At 53.4% G+C, this 13,376-nt stretch overlaps 5 protein-coding genes across 5 annotated transcripts; 4 read left to right on the top strand and 1 right to left on the bottom strand.

The window, feature by feature from the left end:
• Positions 1-749: 749 nt before the first annotated feature.
• Positions 750-1,496, top strand: QC764_0063280 (uncharacterized protein; the record flags this gene model as incomplete). Its single annotated transcript, XM_062940542.1, has 1 exon — positions 750-1,496. One exon carries the CDS (start codon positions 750-752, stop codon positions 1,494-1,496), a length of 747 nt encoding a protein of 248 aa, XP_062800182.1.
• An 840-nt stretch (positions 1,497-2,336) lies between these two features.
• Positions 2,337-4,025, top strand: QC764_402600 (uncharacterized protein). The gene is made up of 3 exons (XM_062946541.1): positions 2,337-2,829; positions 2,918-3,174; positions 3,345-4,025. The coding sequence occupies exons 1-3, from the start codon at positions 2,746-2,748 to the stop codon at positions 3,631-3,633; spliced, it is 630 nt and encodes a 209-aa protein (XP_062800181.1). The 5' UTR covers positions 2,337-2,745; the 3' UTR covers positions 3,634-4,025.
• A 729-nt stretch (positions 4,026-4,754) lies between these two features.
• RSP5 (NEDD4 E3 ubiquitin-protein ligase) lies at positions 4,755-8,964 on the top strand. Its single transcript, XM_062946540.1, has 7 exons — positions 4,755-5,534; positions 5,596-5,621; positions 5,686-5,724; positions 5,805-5,910; positions 5,981-6,114; positions 6,178-8,227; positions 8,283-8,964. Exons 1-7 carry the CDS (start codon positions 5,506-5,508, stop codon positions 8,380-8,382), a joined length of 2,484 nt encoding a protein of 827 aa, XP_062800180.1. The 5' UTR covers positions 4,755-5,505; the 3' UTR covers positions 8,383-8,964.
• A 166-nt stretch (positions 8,965-9,130) lies between these two features.
• QC764_402580 (uncharacterized protein) lies at positions 9,131-11,382 on the top strand. The gene is made up of 3 exons (XM_062946539.1): positions 9,131-9,839; positions 9,900-10,380; positions 10,429-11,382. Exons 1-3 carry the CDS (start codon positions 9,255-9,257, stop codon positions 11,274-11,276), a joined length of 1,914 nt encoding a protein of 637 aa, XP_062800179.1. The 5' UTR covers positions 9,131-9,254; the 3' UTR covers positions 11,277-11,382.
• QC764_402575 (uncharacterized protein) lies at positions 11,342-12,891 on the bottom strand (the record flags this gene model as incomplete). Its single annotated transcript, XM_062946538.1, has 6 exons — positions 11,342-11,483; positions 11,537-11,713; positions 11,767-11,852; positions 11,905-11,933; positions 11,994-12,548; positions 12,633-12,891. The coding sequence occupies 6 exons, from the start codon at positions 12,889-12,891 to the stop codon at positions 11,375-11,377; spliced, it is 1,215 nt and encodes a 404-aa protein (XP_062800178.1). The 3' UTR covers positions 11,342-11,374.
• Positions 12,892-13,376: the final 485 nt, after the last annotated feature.

The following is a 13,376-nucleotide window of genomic DNA, read 5'->3' as shown; positions in this document are numbered from 1 at the left end:
ATACTGAACTTAGTTTATGAGGAGACCGGCACACCAGGAAAGGGGCTCACCTTCAAGTAAACAGATACCGTCAGTAGAGCAATTGTTCAGTCTTGAAATTCGAAAGCGGATTCGGCCTGCAACTAGATCAGTGATTCTTGATGTGTGAACAACGGTCAAGATCAAATTTTGGAAGGGAGCAGATCCCTGGCTACGAAGTCGTAGGTAGCGCGATTAGATAAACCACTTAAACCCCGGTGGGGAGGGAGGGAGCAACTTCTTATGGAGCTTGACGTGTCTCTCTTTGCTAAAAGAACTTAACGCGCTTGAATTCATCGACACCGGCGACTTCTGACGTCCATCAAGACGTTTGTCCACAAAAGCCACAAAGAAAAGTCACCAATCAGACGAACACCATTTCGAACTTACCTTCAACCCCGCCTTACATCTCTATCGTCGTCAATAATCGGGCTTTACATCATCGCAGCATCCAAGTGTACTCAACCTCCGGTCCCACAACCCACAACGGCACCGATCTATAAAAATGGCTGCCGTCGTCCCACCTATCACCAGCGACCACTGGTCATATGCCCACGGTGAATTCTTTGTGGAAGCTTCCGGCCACAATCTTCATCGTCAGGCCACGGTCCCAGAAACCAAGTCGCAGTTGGATGGCACCTGACAGCTGAAAGGACCACCCTGCTCACTGGTGTGAAGCTCAGCTGATACATTATGGCCTGCCACCATCCAAGAACAAGGGTACAGCCAAGATGAGGCTGTATGAAGCTCTCAATGGTGGAAAGTTGACTGTGCCGAAAACCGTCCTCAAGTTGGAGGCCGACTTGAAGAAGGAGTGGACGACGCGCGACCGCGAAGCCAAGCAAGCTTTGAAGAACCAGACCACCACCACTACCAAGGGGGGTACCAAGCGTAAGGCCACCGATGACAACGCCCACACTGGACCGAGTAGCGCAACTGCTACCAAGAAGGCGAGGACAATCGCTACTCCCAAACCCAAGGCTGCCCCCAAGCCACCTGCCGCCGAGCCAGCTCCCGCAAAGAAGCAGACCGCCCGTCGAGGGGGCACCTCCGCAAGCAGAGCTAACTCCCACGCTGTCTCCTCAAGGCCATCACCACCCCCTGAGCCCACCATACAACGCACAAAGCAAACCGCCCGCTGCTCCCGAGGCAGAGGCGACTCCCACATCGCGAGCAGCTCATCCCGCCCACTACCCGCCTCGTCAACCCCCGCTCCTCCATCCTCCCGACAGATCCAAACTGCCCGCCGTAACAACTGGAGCTGCCCCCTTGGCGGCCACACCAAATCAACCAGCAACCCCTCCAAGCACAGCAGCAGCACCCCTTCCACTTGGAACTCCTACAGCAGCTCCAACCTCAACGACGACCCTCCCCCTCCCTATCCTGGTTCACCAACCTATGACAACTACAGCCAGTACTCCAACCCCACCGGGCAGTGCATCCTTCCCGCCTCTCAGCCTCCTCAACGGAAACTATGAACTCCAACCTGAAGACCCTAGCTATGACGAGAGGGGTGAATCAAGAATGACAGTCACTATGGATGGGAATGCCCTCTGGGGATCGTTCGTACTGGGTCCGGTGGAGGGAATTTCGAGGTTGGAGCAGCGGCCGTATCAGTCCTCGAACGAGAGGCATTATCTCAGGTGGAGGGGGGAGGACGAGCAAGGGGGGTAGGTATAATGAGGAGGGTGACGGGAGCTATATCAAGTTTTTGGGGGGATGGGTTGGTGGAAGGGGGATTAGGTTTTATGGGAGGATGATTTTCTTTGATAGGAGAGGGTGAGCGGGAGGGATGAGACGAGGAGTGATGTTAGTGCCTATGATATGAGAGATGAGTGGGCGGAGAGGGCTTTGTGATGAGAAGGAGAAGAGTAAGGGAATATTGACTGCGAGATGAGTGGATCAGGTTATAACAAGAGAAAATCTTACATACGAGTATGGTAGCTAGGTAGCTTGTTGTATAGATATCAGGTCTTTCTGTACACATTTGTTTTGCCTGCTTTCCCCCCATGGTGATAGGCTATTGCAGCCGCAGACTGCAAACAACCCATAATGACAGAAAAATTGGGGATAAGTGAACGTTTATGAGGTCGTTTGACCTAAGGAGCCGTTCTCCGGCGAACAAAGCTGATAAAGAAGATTGAACCGTACTCTGTTTCAACGAAGGCTGTTGCATGGGGAAATGTTTCACATATCAAGCTAGCAAGAATCTTGATGGCTACCACAACCCTAACCCAGGAGAAATCGCAAACCCAGACCCCAGTCCGGCAATTCGCCGATCGGCTACAAGTTACAACGAGATCCCAGCCTTGCGGACCCAAACTGGCCAGGGCGACGACTTCTGATCGCAACTTTGCTACACCTCTCTTTCCTGTTTTAAACACAAGCAGGACCTATCCCGACGACAAAATTTTGCCAGAAGAATTACACTTTGCATCCCAGTAAGCCTGTCTCTCCGCCTCAGCAGCTGGGTGGGAGAGTTATCTGATACAACCTCCCTTGGCGTTTTCGTGTGGCTGCCGCGCGTGTTCGCGTCATTGGGAATAGCTCCCCGGGCCTCCGTGACGCCTATCTACATATGACCCCGACCACGAGGTCTCATGCTAACCGCCACGATTTCAGGTCCTTTCCGCCATCCCAACAGAACTTCGCAACCTCGAAACCCCCTCCCCACCCGATCAAATTTCGCAACTCCTGCTCTCCACAACTCAAAGCCGAAAAGCCAAAATGAGCTCCCCCAAGCCAGAAGACAAGCCCCCCCAGGGAGAAGAAAACAGAGTTCACGGCGAGGGCGAAGATGGGAATGATGAGGTACGGCGCCTTGATAAACTTTAAAGAAAAAAAACAAAAAATAGAAGAAACCAAAAAGACTGACCGGGCTCCAAAACAAAACATACAGGAGGAGATCTCTGCCATGAAGAGGCGCGTTGCCGAGATGGAAGCCGAAGCGGCCAAGCTTAGGGAGATGCAAGCGTCGATGGATCAGGAAAGACAGGGGCTGCAGGACGATAAGGAAGATATCGACAACCGGAGCGTGTTTGTGGGCAATGTGGATTACTCCACCTCGCCTGAGGAGCTGCAGAGCCACTTTGGGGAGTGTGGGAGCATCAACAGGGTGACGATTTTGTTGGACAAGTTTACCGGGCAGCCAAAGGGGTGAGTTTTACTTTTTGCAGTCTGGGTGGGATTGAAAGGCACAAAAAGAAAGAGAGAGAGAGAGAGAGAGAGAGAGAGAGAGAGAGAGAGAGAGAGAGAGAGAGAGAGAGAGAGAGAGAGAGAGAGAGAGAGAGAGAGAGAGAGAGGACTGACATGGTGTTTTGGGACAGCTACGCATATGTCGAGTTTTCGGAACCCAACATGGTGGCTCAGGCGTTGGTGTTGAATGACAGCCTTTTCAAGGGACGGAATATCAAGGTTGAGCCAAAACGTACGAACTTGCCCGGCATGTCTCGAGGACGCGGCAGGGGTGGGTATCGTGGTGGTGGTCGTGGAGGGTTTGGAGGGTTTGGTAGGGGTGGTGGAGGGTTTGGTCGGGGCGGTGGTGGTGGTTTCTATGGCGGGGGTTATCGCGGCGGTTACCGCGGCCGGGGCAGAGGAGGAATCGCCCCTTACTAAACGTCAAGGGGTGGAAGATTTCAGCGGTACCCGGGGTGGCATTGATGTCAAGGAGAGGTCTGTCGCCTGTCCGGAGCCAGGGGTTTTTGGCGTTCACGGAGGCCATTGGATTGTTGTTATCCTGGTTGGAGAGGTAAGCCATTACGGCCACTGAGAGGGAGGTTTCCAGAGTCTCCTCTGGCTCGAGGTGAATGGAATGTCAACCCTTAGGGCAACATTGGAAGGGACAGTCGAATCGACACCCTTATTGTCCAAAGTTGTATATCAAGAGACGGGACATGGCGAATAATTGCTATTATTGTTTGCTTCGGTTTAGGAGTCGGGGGGATAGGTAAAAAGAAAAGGGTACAATTACTCATCAAATACCAAGTTGATGGACCCTGGTGGCTAGGCATCTTCTGTCCGGTTGCCAACCGCTGGACTTTGCCCCTTGGTTGCGTGGATTTCTGTGTGGCATCCATCTTGGGGCACTAGCGGAGTAACGGCATGTCGAATATAGAAACATAAGCCTAGCTTCCCTACCCTGCGCTTATTTATTTCTATGTATGTACCAGATGGCTTGAGGGTGAGTGAGTCTGGATATTGTGGTAGATTCCGACAAGATAAGGCGCCTCTATTTCGGAATGAAAAGCAACCGTCTGGGATGTGTGAGGCCTATACGCGGAGATTACAGGCAGACTCAAGAGTGCCTTGTTATTTCTCGCAAAAAATCCCGGCTGGGAGCTCTTATACTCGTAAAGGCTGATTCACAAAATAATCCGAGGGGCAACTTTCTGACGGTTCGGGACATGTTCCACCAATCCTTACACGGTGTATATCTGATTTTAACACGGTGTACCGAACCTCGAAATCCCAAGACAGTTAGTTGACGGTGTTTCCAGCGCCACAACAATTAGTAGATCCTACATCGAATTGCCGGCCTGACCCGAAACTTGCGCAAGATCAAGCCGTGCAAGCCTCACGTGGAAGATACGAAGAGAAAGTCTCACCACCTGGCTGTCACTCAGGGGTAACTGTTTCGCTGCAGGAGGAACACACTGTGCGAGAAAGTAGTTGCGCGATCACCCTCCAGAAGCCACTAAGGACGGATGGATCCTTTTCTGTGCTAGGAAGGTACTGGAGGCAACGCTGGGCAAAGCTGCTTGGGACACAATGACCGCACCCTACACCTCACATGCTCTCTCTGATGACCACCGTATGCTTGACCGCTCTGGCTGCTCTGGCTGCTCTGGCTGCTCTGGACTGAAGCTGTCTTGCTCTTTTCTTGTCTTGTCTTGTCTCGTCCTGTCTTGTCTTTGCGTTTTCCAAGATTCCAGCAGAACAAAGCTCTCCCTGTACGGGGTACTCGAACCACCTAGCCCTTACACAGGGTACCTGGCTTAACTGCGTCACGGCCTCGCTTCCAACCAGTAACAAACTAGCCGCCCGCCGCCTCAGGCTCGAGCGACAGAGGTTCCCAAAGCGGGGGGGGGCCCGGGACAGAAGAGCAACAAGCACAGCCTCACCATACCATACTCACCACTCTCACAATCCCTCGACGGCCCAGCTGCGCTCCCCATCGTTTAATGCTGCGCATGCATCTACAACACGCAGTCTAGCACCTCATCGCGCCTTCATTCGCGTCGCCCGGCTGAGTGTCAGTCATCGAATCGAGATCCCTCCATCACCGAGCGCTTTGGCCGCCCGCATCTCGGCATCTCATCCAGCCTTTTCTCGTTGCGAACCTCCCCTTGCTTGACCGACAGCCAACCACACATCCCCGCCAACAGCGGACCGCCCACTCGGACGAAGGACGACAGGAGAAGTCCAGACGAAAAGGTCACAGAAACACCAACGCCACACGTGCGAGATTGACTTGCACTGTTTGCAATCATGAGTGGCAGTCAAGCAGGGCCTTCGGCGTGAGTCCCTACTCCTGTCTTCTGACGAGGAAATACTGAGCTGACTGACCCCTTGCGACAGCCAAGGAAACAACCTTCGTGTTACAAGTAAACTCGAGCCCAACCCCAGCCCTTTGCACTAGTATCAACAGTACTAACTTCGTGTTCCAAGTTATTGCGGCCGATGGCTTATACAAGCGGGATGTCTTCCGTATGTGGTCCCGGAGTGCTGGGTTCCGGCTGTTGGATGCTGTGGTTCTTGAACAGGAATGCTGACTTGCTGGCCTTCAGGATTCCCCGATCCCTTTGCGGTAGCAACCATCAATGGCGAGCAAACCAAGACAACACAGGTTTCCAAGCGGACACTGAACCCATATTGGAATGAAAGCTTTGATTTGTAAGTGGCGGCCTCCCCAGGTGCCCATGGAGGGGCAGTTTTCCCCTGATGTCGTACTGACTCGACGCAGCAAGGTGAACGAGGACAGCATCCTCGCCGTGCAAGTGTTCGACCAGAAGAAATTCAAGAAGAAGGATCAGGGCTTCCTAGGGGTGATTAATATTCGCGTTGGGGATGTTATCGAGCTCAGTCCCGAATCTGATGGTACGGAGCCAGCCCCTTTCCCGCGCCTGGGCATCCCTTTCAGCTAACTTATCCCAATCATAGACCAGATGCTCACGCGGGACCTTAAGAAGTCCACAGACAACCTTGTGGTGCACGGCAAGCTTATTATAAACCTGTCTACTAACATGACAGCTCCCGCACGTGCTCAGCAGCAACAAGCTCTTTTACCATCGGCTCCGTCGTCCAGCAGACCATCGCTCCTCAATCCTGCAACCCCTAATCTTTCTAACGGGGAAGCTTCTTCAGAACGACCATCTTCAGCCATGTCACGCCCCAACGGCGGCTCCAGCGCGGCTGGGCAACTAGCTATCCCCCATCGTCCCTCAAGCCTTGCGTCGAACCCTTCAGCTGCCACTCCTGCTTCGAACGGTCCTGTCACGAACGGTGCCGTCGCCCAAGCCCGACAAACAAATAGCACGCTGAGCCCGTTTGAAGACTCGCAAGGCCGTCTGCCAGCAGGCTGGGAACGTCGCGAGGACAACCTGGGGAGAACCTACTATGTTGATCACAATACGCGAACGACGAGCTGGAACAGACCGACGGGGGCGACGGGGGCTGCCGAGAACCGGGTGGCCGAGGCGAATACCCAAGTGGAAAGACAGAGACACCAGAACCGCACGCTCCCCGAAGATCGAACTGGTGCCAACTCGCCAACACTTCAACAACAGCAGGCGCAGCAAGCAGCCGCCTCGCAAGCCAATGCCACCACCATGATGAACACCGGGGCTACAACGGCCGGTAGCGGCGAGCTTCCACCTGGCTGGGAGCAGAGGTGGACACCCGAAGGCAGAGCTTACTTTGTCGACCACAACACACGCACAACGACGTGGGTCGACCCGCGACGCCAGCAGTACATAAGGATGTATGGCGGCAATAACGACAACGGAAGAATCCAGCAGCAGCCAGTGTCACAGCTTGGCCCCTTGCCCAGCGGATGGGAGATGCGCCTGACTAACACAGCTCGCGTCTACTTTGTGGACCACAACACCAAGACAACCACCTGGGATGACCCAAGGTTGCCGTCGTCGCTCGACCAGAACGTGCCACAGTACAAGCGTGATTTCAGGAGGAAGCTGATTTACTTCCGGTCTCAGCCCGCCATGCGAATCCTCTCCGGGCAATGCCACATCAAGGTTAGACGCTCGCACATCTTTGAGGACTCGTTCGCCGAGATTAGTCGCCAGTCAGCCACGGACCTGAAGAAGAGACTGATGATCAAATTCGACGGCGAAGATGGTCTGGATTATGGTGGTCTGTCGAGAGAGTTCTTCTTCCTCTTGTCGCACGAGATGTTCAACCCGTTCTATTGCTTGTTCGAGTACTCGGCGCACGACAATTACACGCTGCAGATCAACCCGCACTCGGGCATCAATCCCGAGCACCTGAACTATTTCAAGTTTATTGGCCGTGTTGTCGGTCTTGCCATTTTCCACCGCAGATTCCTCGACGCCTTCTTCATCGGAGCGCTGTACAAGATGGTGCTTGGCAAGGCAGTGGTGCTGGCTGACATGGAGGGTGTCGACGCTGACTTCCACCGGTCGCTGCAGTGGATTCTGGACAACGACATTACGGATGCCGGGCTGGAGATGACTTTCTCTACTGAAGACGAGCGCTTCGGCGTGATTGCTGTCGAGGACCTCAAGCCCAACGGGCGCAACATTGACGTGACGGAAGAGAACAAGAAGGAGTATGTGGACCTGATGGTCAAGTGGAGGATCGAAAAGAGAATTGCGGAGCAGTTCCAGGCGTTCAAGGAGGGGTTCCAGGAGCTTATTCCTCATGATCTGATCAATGTCTTTGACGAGAGGGAGCTGGAGCTACTGATTGGCGGTATTGCCGAGATTGACGTGGACGACTGGAAGAAGCACACCGATTACAGGGGATACACCGAGAGCGACGAGGTGATTCAGTTCTTTTGGCAGACGGTAAGGAGCTGGGACGGGGAGCAGAAGAGCAGGCTGCTGCAATTCACGACGGGCACGTCGAGGATTCCGGTGAACGGGTTCAAGGATCTGCAGGGGAGTGATGGGCCGAGAAGGTTCACTATTGAGAAGGCGGGGGAGATTACGAATTTGCCAAAGGCGCATACTTGGTATGTTTTTTGTTTCTGGAATATTTGGAGTTGGTTACTAACTTTGGGGGAATAGCTTCAACCGTTTGGATCTTCCGCCGTACAAGGATTTGGCGATGTTGCAGAACAAGTTGACGATTGCGGTGGAGGAGACGATGGGTTTCGGACAGGAGTAATTTTGTTTTGCGGTGTTCTGGAGAAGGGAGGGCTGAGGGTGTTTGATGTTGTTTTTTAGGTGGTCAATATGTTGTTTAGGGAAGGGCTAGCGGGTAGTAGGGTAAGGGAAGGTATCCTTTGGGCTGTGTGTGTGTGTGTGTGTGTGTGTGTGTGTGTGAGAGAGAGAGAGAGAGAGAGAGAGGTTAAGCATAATGAACGTGCTGAAGTGGATTGTTCTTTTTTTTTCTTGTGTCTTTTTCCATACTACATTGGTTGGGTTAAGGTTAAGGGGGGGAGGGGAGGCATCATTCATTTTCAAAGCTCTTCACCGGGTGATGTTTGTGTTGTGTGGTGGAAGAAGGTGGGGGGGGGTGATGGAGGGGGAAAATTGTAAGTATAGAAACACGCATGGGTGTTGGTGGATGAGGAAGGATCAATCATTAAGTTTGGGGGGATGAATAAGCTGTAAACGGCTGGGTTACTTGTTGACCGGCAGGGAAGAGAGCGGGAGGGGGTTATCTGTAAACTTTGGCTAGCTAGCTGTTTAGCATGCATTTTATGGAATATGAGTCAGTGTTAAAATGCTCTCTTCATGTATCGAGTTCACTGCTCATCTGGGGGTATAATTAATGTCTTCAAATGCAAAGGGCGGCAGGCAGAGCCCGGCGAGCATCGGCCCGGCGCCGATCAGTCGGTGTCTGCAGGCGGGCCGAGGGTTTGGTGGTGGGGACGAGACTTCCTGGAGGTGCAGCTTGATTTCGACCTGACGTTGACTTTTTTTTTTCTTTTTGGTAAAAACAAAAAAAATTTCCTGTATAATTTCTCAAACCACCCCTTCCGCTTGTGACGTCTACCTTGACTTAGGATACCTGGGACAAGAGAGAAGCGATTCATGGCCTTATCACCCCTCCGCCTCCTGCTGGGGCTGGCAACCCTCGCTTTGACGGGGCTGTTGTCCGCCCTGCTGTACCGTCATGGACCGGTGCAGTTGGCTGAGATGGTGGTCTACCAGCTCCCTGTTGACGTTGCTTACACTTGGGATAAATACACCTCTTCTCTCACAACCTTTCTCGCCTCGGTAACCGCTACGAAAGAGGAGGAGATAATCCACTGCTACGACCACCCCATCACCACCTCCTTTGCCTCTGACAGGACAGAGGAGGAGCAAGGGAACTGCCTCGGTGTTGACCCCTCCACTGGCCTCATAACCCGTGTTTTTCCCAGCAAAGGAGAAGAGAACAAGAGGAAGGGGTATGTACTCCCCGGATTGTGGGACGGACACGGACATTTGTTACAATACGGCGAGTTTTTGCACGGGGTGGATTTGTTTGGGGCCAGGTCGAAGGAGGAGGTGACAGCGAGAATAAAAAAGTATTTAGAGTCACGAAAGGGGGAGGGGGGGGTTGGATCAAGGGGGAATTGGGTTAGGGGGGTGGGGTGGGATCAGGGGTTGTTGAGGGAGGGGATGCCTACTGCTGTGAGTTACATTTTTACACATAAGAAAAAGGGGGGGGGGGCGCTGACGAGAAAGGGATAGGACTGGCTGAGTGATGATGAGGAGTTGAGGGATAAGTTCTTCATGCTGGATCGGGTGGATGTGCACTGTACTTGGGTTTCGCAGGCGGTTCTGGATTTGATTGATATAGACAAATTGCCTGGGGAGGTTCCAGGGGGGCAGATTGTGAGGGAGCCGGGGATGGGCGTGTTTTGTGATAATGCTATGGATATTGTTACTGGTTTGTGGCCCAAACCAAACGCCGCCCAGAAAAAGAAGTTTGTGGGCAGTGCGATGAGGGAGTTGAACAAAGTTGGACTGGTGGGGATGCATGATGCGGGTGTGCTGCCGAGGGATATTGATCTCTATGAGGAGATGGTGAAGAAGGACAAAGAGGAGTGGACGGTGAGGGTGTATGCCATGGTTGAGTGCCCGGAGAGAAATACTTTCTGTCCAGAGGTGGCGAGGAAGGTGGATTTGGAAGGGGGGTGGTTGAGGGTGGGGAGTGTGAAGCTTTTTGCTGGTATGTCTCTGTTTTTTTTTTTTTTTTAGGATTGCTGACAGAAAACAGATGGTGCCCTCGGTTCCTGGGGCAGCGCCATGATCGACCCTTACTCGGACCGTCCTTCTACCTCTGGCTCTCTCCTCGTCAATGCCAGCACCCTCCACTCCCTCGCCCTCTCCTGGGCAAAGGCCAAGTATCAAGTCAACATCCACGCCATCGGTGACCTGGCCAACCGCCACGCCATTGACTCCTTAGCCACGGCCCTCGACGACCTCGAGGTCTGCCCTTACGGCATCCCACCCATGATGTGCCAGCAGATCAGCTGCCGTTTCCGCATCGAGCACGCACAAATCATTCACCCAAACGATCAAGCCCGGATGAGAGAGCTGGGAATCATACCCAGCATCCAGCCTACCCACGCTACTTCTGATATGGCCTATGCGGAGGAACGGCTGGGTAAGGAAAGGATCGCGAGGGAGGCGTACAGGATGAGGTCCATGTGGGATGTTGGGCCGCCGGTGCTGGGGAGTGACTTCCCCGTGGAGCCGCCGAATCCCTTTGAGGGAGTATATGCTGCCGTTACGAGGAAGAGTCCACATACAGGCATTGGGCCGCCAGGGTGGGAAGGTGGGTGGTATAAAGAGCAGGAAGGGTTGAGCGTGCGGCAGGCATTTGACGGGTTTACCAGGGGCCCTGCCTACGCGGCGTTTTGGGAGAAGAAGGCCGGTGTGATCAGGGAGGGGGGATTCGCCGATTGGGTGGTGATGGACGAGGATGTTTTGAAGGTAGGGGAGGAAGAAATCAGGTTCTTGAAGGTGAGGGAGACCTGGGTTGCGGGAAAGAAGGTCTACTCCAGAGATGGCGTGGATGAGCCGGCGGTAGAGAAGCAGACTGGCGCGAAGGAAGATTTGTAAGATGATGTGTGACGAATGAAATGTACATAAACAGACGAGCGAGCGGCATTGGTTTAGAAATGCGTTGATGATCTATGGTTATACACGAAAATAGGCGTTTAAAACAATGTTTGCAGTTCCTTGATGCGTTGAAGCGCTTCTTCGCGCACTTCCTTGACAATCTCACCGGCCGGCTGGATCTTGCTGACCAATCCAACGCCACTTCCACTGATGACTGTTAGCAAATATATTCTGTTTCTAAAACTGCCGTGCGTACTTACGCCCAAGTAATCGTCCTGTCCGTCTCGCCCTTCTCTGCAGCTTCCTTGAAAAGCCGGATGTTGTCCTCCACTGGCACCCCGTTAAGATGGTCCTCAACCGAACCCCCAACAATGGCTCGGCCGTCATAGATCTTTGGCCAGATGGTGGTGCCCTGAATGTCGTCCATGACCGTATGTCTGTCGTCATGTCAGCCCTGACCCCCAAAAGATTTCCACAACTGCTATCTTACTTGAAAGTTGACGAGGCCCCGTCCGTTGTCTTTGCAATCAGCTCCTGCTTAAACTTTGGCGTCGTCGCCTCCTCAGCGAGAATGAACTATCTCCTTGTCAGCCTCATTCCATGTCCCATCCCGAAGCTCAAAACTCACCCTCGTCCCCATAACAACCGCATCAACCCCTGTATAACCCTCTAGTCAGCCCCCGTCCCCTTCTCTCTCAATCCCAGCTGGGTACTCACCCAAAGCCAACGCAGCCACCACCCCCCTCCCATCCACAATCCCCCCCGCCCCCACAACCTCCACCTCCCTCCCCGTCCTCTCCTTCTCCCCCTTGACAACCTCCACCACCTCCCTCAAAAAACTCATCGTCCCCGCCCCCCTAGCAAACTGATGCCCCCCCGCATCCGTCCCCTGAGCAACAACCACATCCGCCCCATCCCTAACCGCCTCTTTCACCGCCTTCACCGTCCCGACCTGGTAAAAAACCACAAACCCATTATCATGCAACACGTCAATAATCCCCCTCACCACCCCCCCCTCCACATCCTCCACCCTCGGAGCAAAAAGCCACACCGCCTGGGGGGAATACTCCTGCAAAACGGGAATAGCCCTCTCGATAAAATGCGTCCTCGCACTCTCATGACAAAGAATGAACCCCACCCCCACCGGGACAGCCGTCAGCGTCGCCTGCTCCAAATCCAGCACCTTCCTCGCGATTTTTAGCTCCTCCCCCAACTGCCCTAGATGATCCGGTCCGGATTCGGGGTTGAAGTTATATCCCGCGGGGATGAACCCTATCATCATCATCACCACCATCATCATCATCAGCAGCAGCACCCCTTTTCACATTTACAGAGAGAGAGAAGGGGGAAACATACCAAACCCCCCCGCCTTGCTCACCTCGGCCGCCAACCTCCCGTTCGCCGTCCCTAGCATCGGCGCAGAGAACACAACCGGGTTGGTTGTATTAGGAAACAACCCCGTCAGCCGAGTCGGCCGCGTCACCTCCTTCTTGTAGTGCGTCTGCGGTAGCTGGGAGGACATGACGACTTGTTTCACTTCCTTCACCTTGGACTTGAGCCTGAGGAGGGACGCCCTTTTGCTGCTGCTGCTGCTGGGGCGGTCTTCGTCGCTCATTGTGGAAACAGAAACATAAAAAAAGTCAGGGTTTAGTTAGTTAGTATGGAGGTAAGAGAGAGAGGTGAGGTCATTCAATAACCAGGGTGTTGAAAAGCTCTGAAATGTTTGTTGGATGGTTGGTGGAATGTGAAGCGCGGGGTTTAAGTGAGGGACCGTTTAAGTGGATGAGGGGAACTTCAATCGGTTTCATTCGTGAAGTGGGGGTTGGATTGCTTGCTCACACAACAACATCAAGTCTTCGTCTTATATGAGAGTGAATGACAAAACCGCTGCTGTTGTTACTATTACACACACAAAAGGTACAGCTAACCATCTCAACAATATCCCGCTTTGCTTTTACCCTTCAAAGCGCCCTCCTTCCCCCCCCTTCCCCACCAAATGTATGCCGCCTTGGTATACTCAAGAAGAAAAGAAGAAAAAACCAACCTGGTATCATGCAACCTTTGCTCCCATGGCGGAAAACAGCCTCCCTCACCCAGGAG

Source organism: Podospora pseudoanserina, chromosome 4 (genome assembly GCF_035222485.1).
Source record: "Podospora pseudoanserina strain CBS 124.78 chromosome 4, whole genome shotgun sequence".
Lineage (NCBI taxonomy): Eukaryota > Fungi > Ascomycota > Sordariomycetes > Sordariales > Podosporaceae > Podospora > Podospora pseudoanserina.
This window is presented reverse-complemented; position numbering and strand designations above follow the sequence as displayed.

Bases quoted from the DNA above. Each gene is read 5' to 3' on its own strand.
- QC764_402600 (XM_062946541.1), top strand. From the start codon at position 2,746: ATGAGCTCCCCCAAGCCAGAAGACAAGCCCCCCCAGGGAGAAGAAAAC. The intron at 2,830-2,917 runs GTACGGCGCCTT...CAAAACATACAG, and splicing joins GCGAAGATGGGAATGATGAG to GAGGAGATCTCTGCCATGAA. The intron at 3,175-3,344 runs GTGAGTTTTACT...GTTTTGGGACAG, and splicing joins TTTACCGGGCAGCCAAAGGG to CTACGCATATGTCGAGTTTT.
- RSP5 (XM_062946540.1), top strand. From the start codon at position 5,506: ATGAGTGGCAGTCAAGCAGGGCCTTCGGC. The intron at 6,115-6,177 runs GTACGGAGCCAG...TCCCAATCATAG, and splicing joins GCTCAGTCCCGAATCTGATG to ACCAGATGCTCACGCGGGAC. The intron at 8,228-8,282 runs GTATGTTTTTTG...TTGGGGGAATAG, and splicing joins TTGCCAAAGGCGCATACTTG to CTTCAACCGTTTGGATCTTC.
- QC764_402580 (XM_062946539.1), top strand. From the start codon at position 9,255: ATGGCCTTATCACCCCTCCGCCTCCTGCTGGGGCTGGCAACCCTCGCT. The intron at 9,840-9,899 runs GTGAGTTACATT...AGAAAGGGATAG, and splicing joins GGGAGGGGATGCCTACTGCT to GACTGGCTGAGTGATGATGA. The intron at 10,381-10,428 runs GTATGTCTCTGT...GACAGAAAACAG, and splicing joins GAGTGTGAAGCTTTTTGCTG to ATGGTGCCCTCGGTTCCTGG.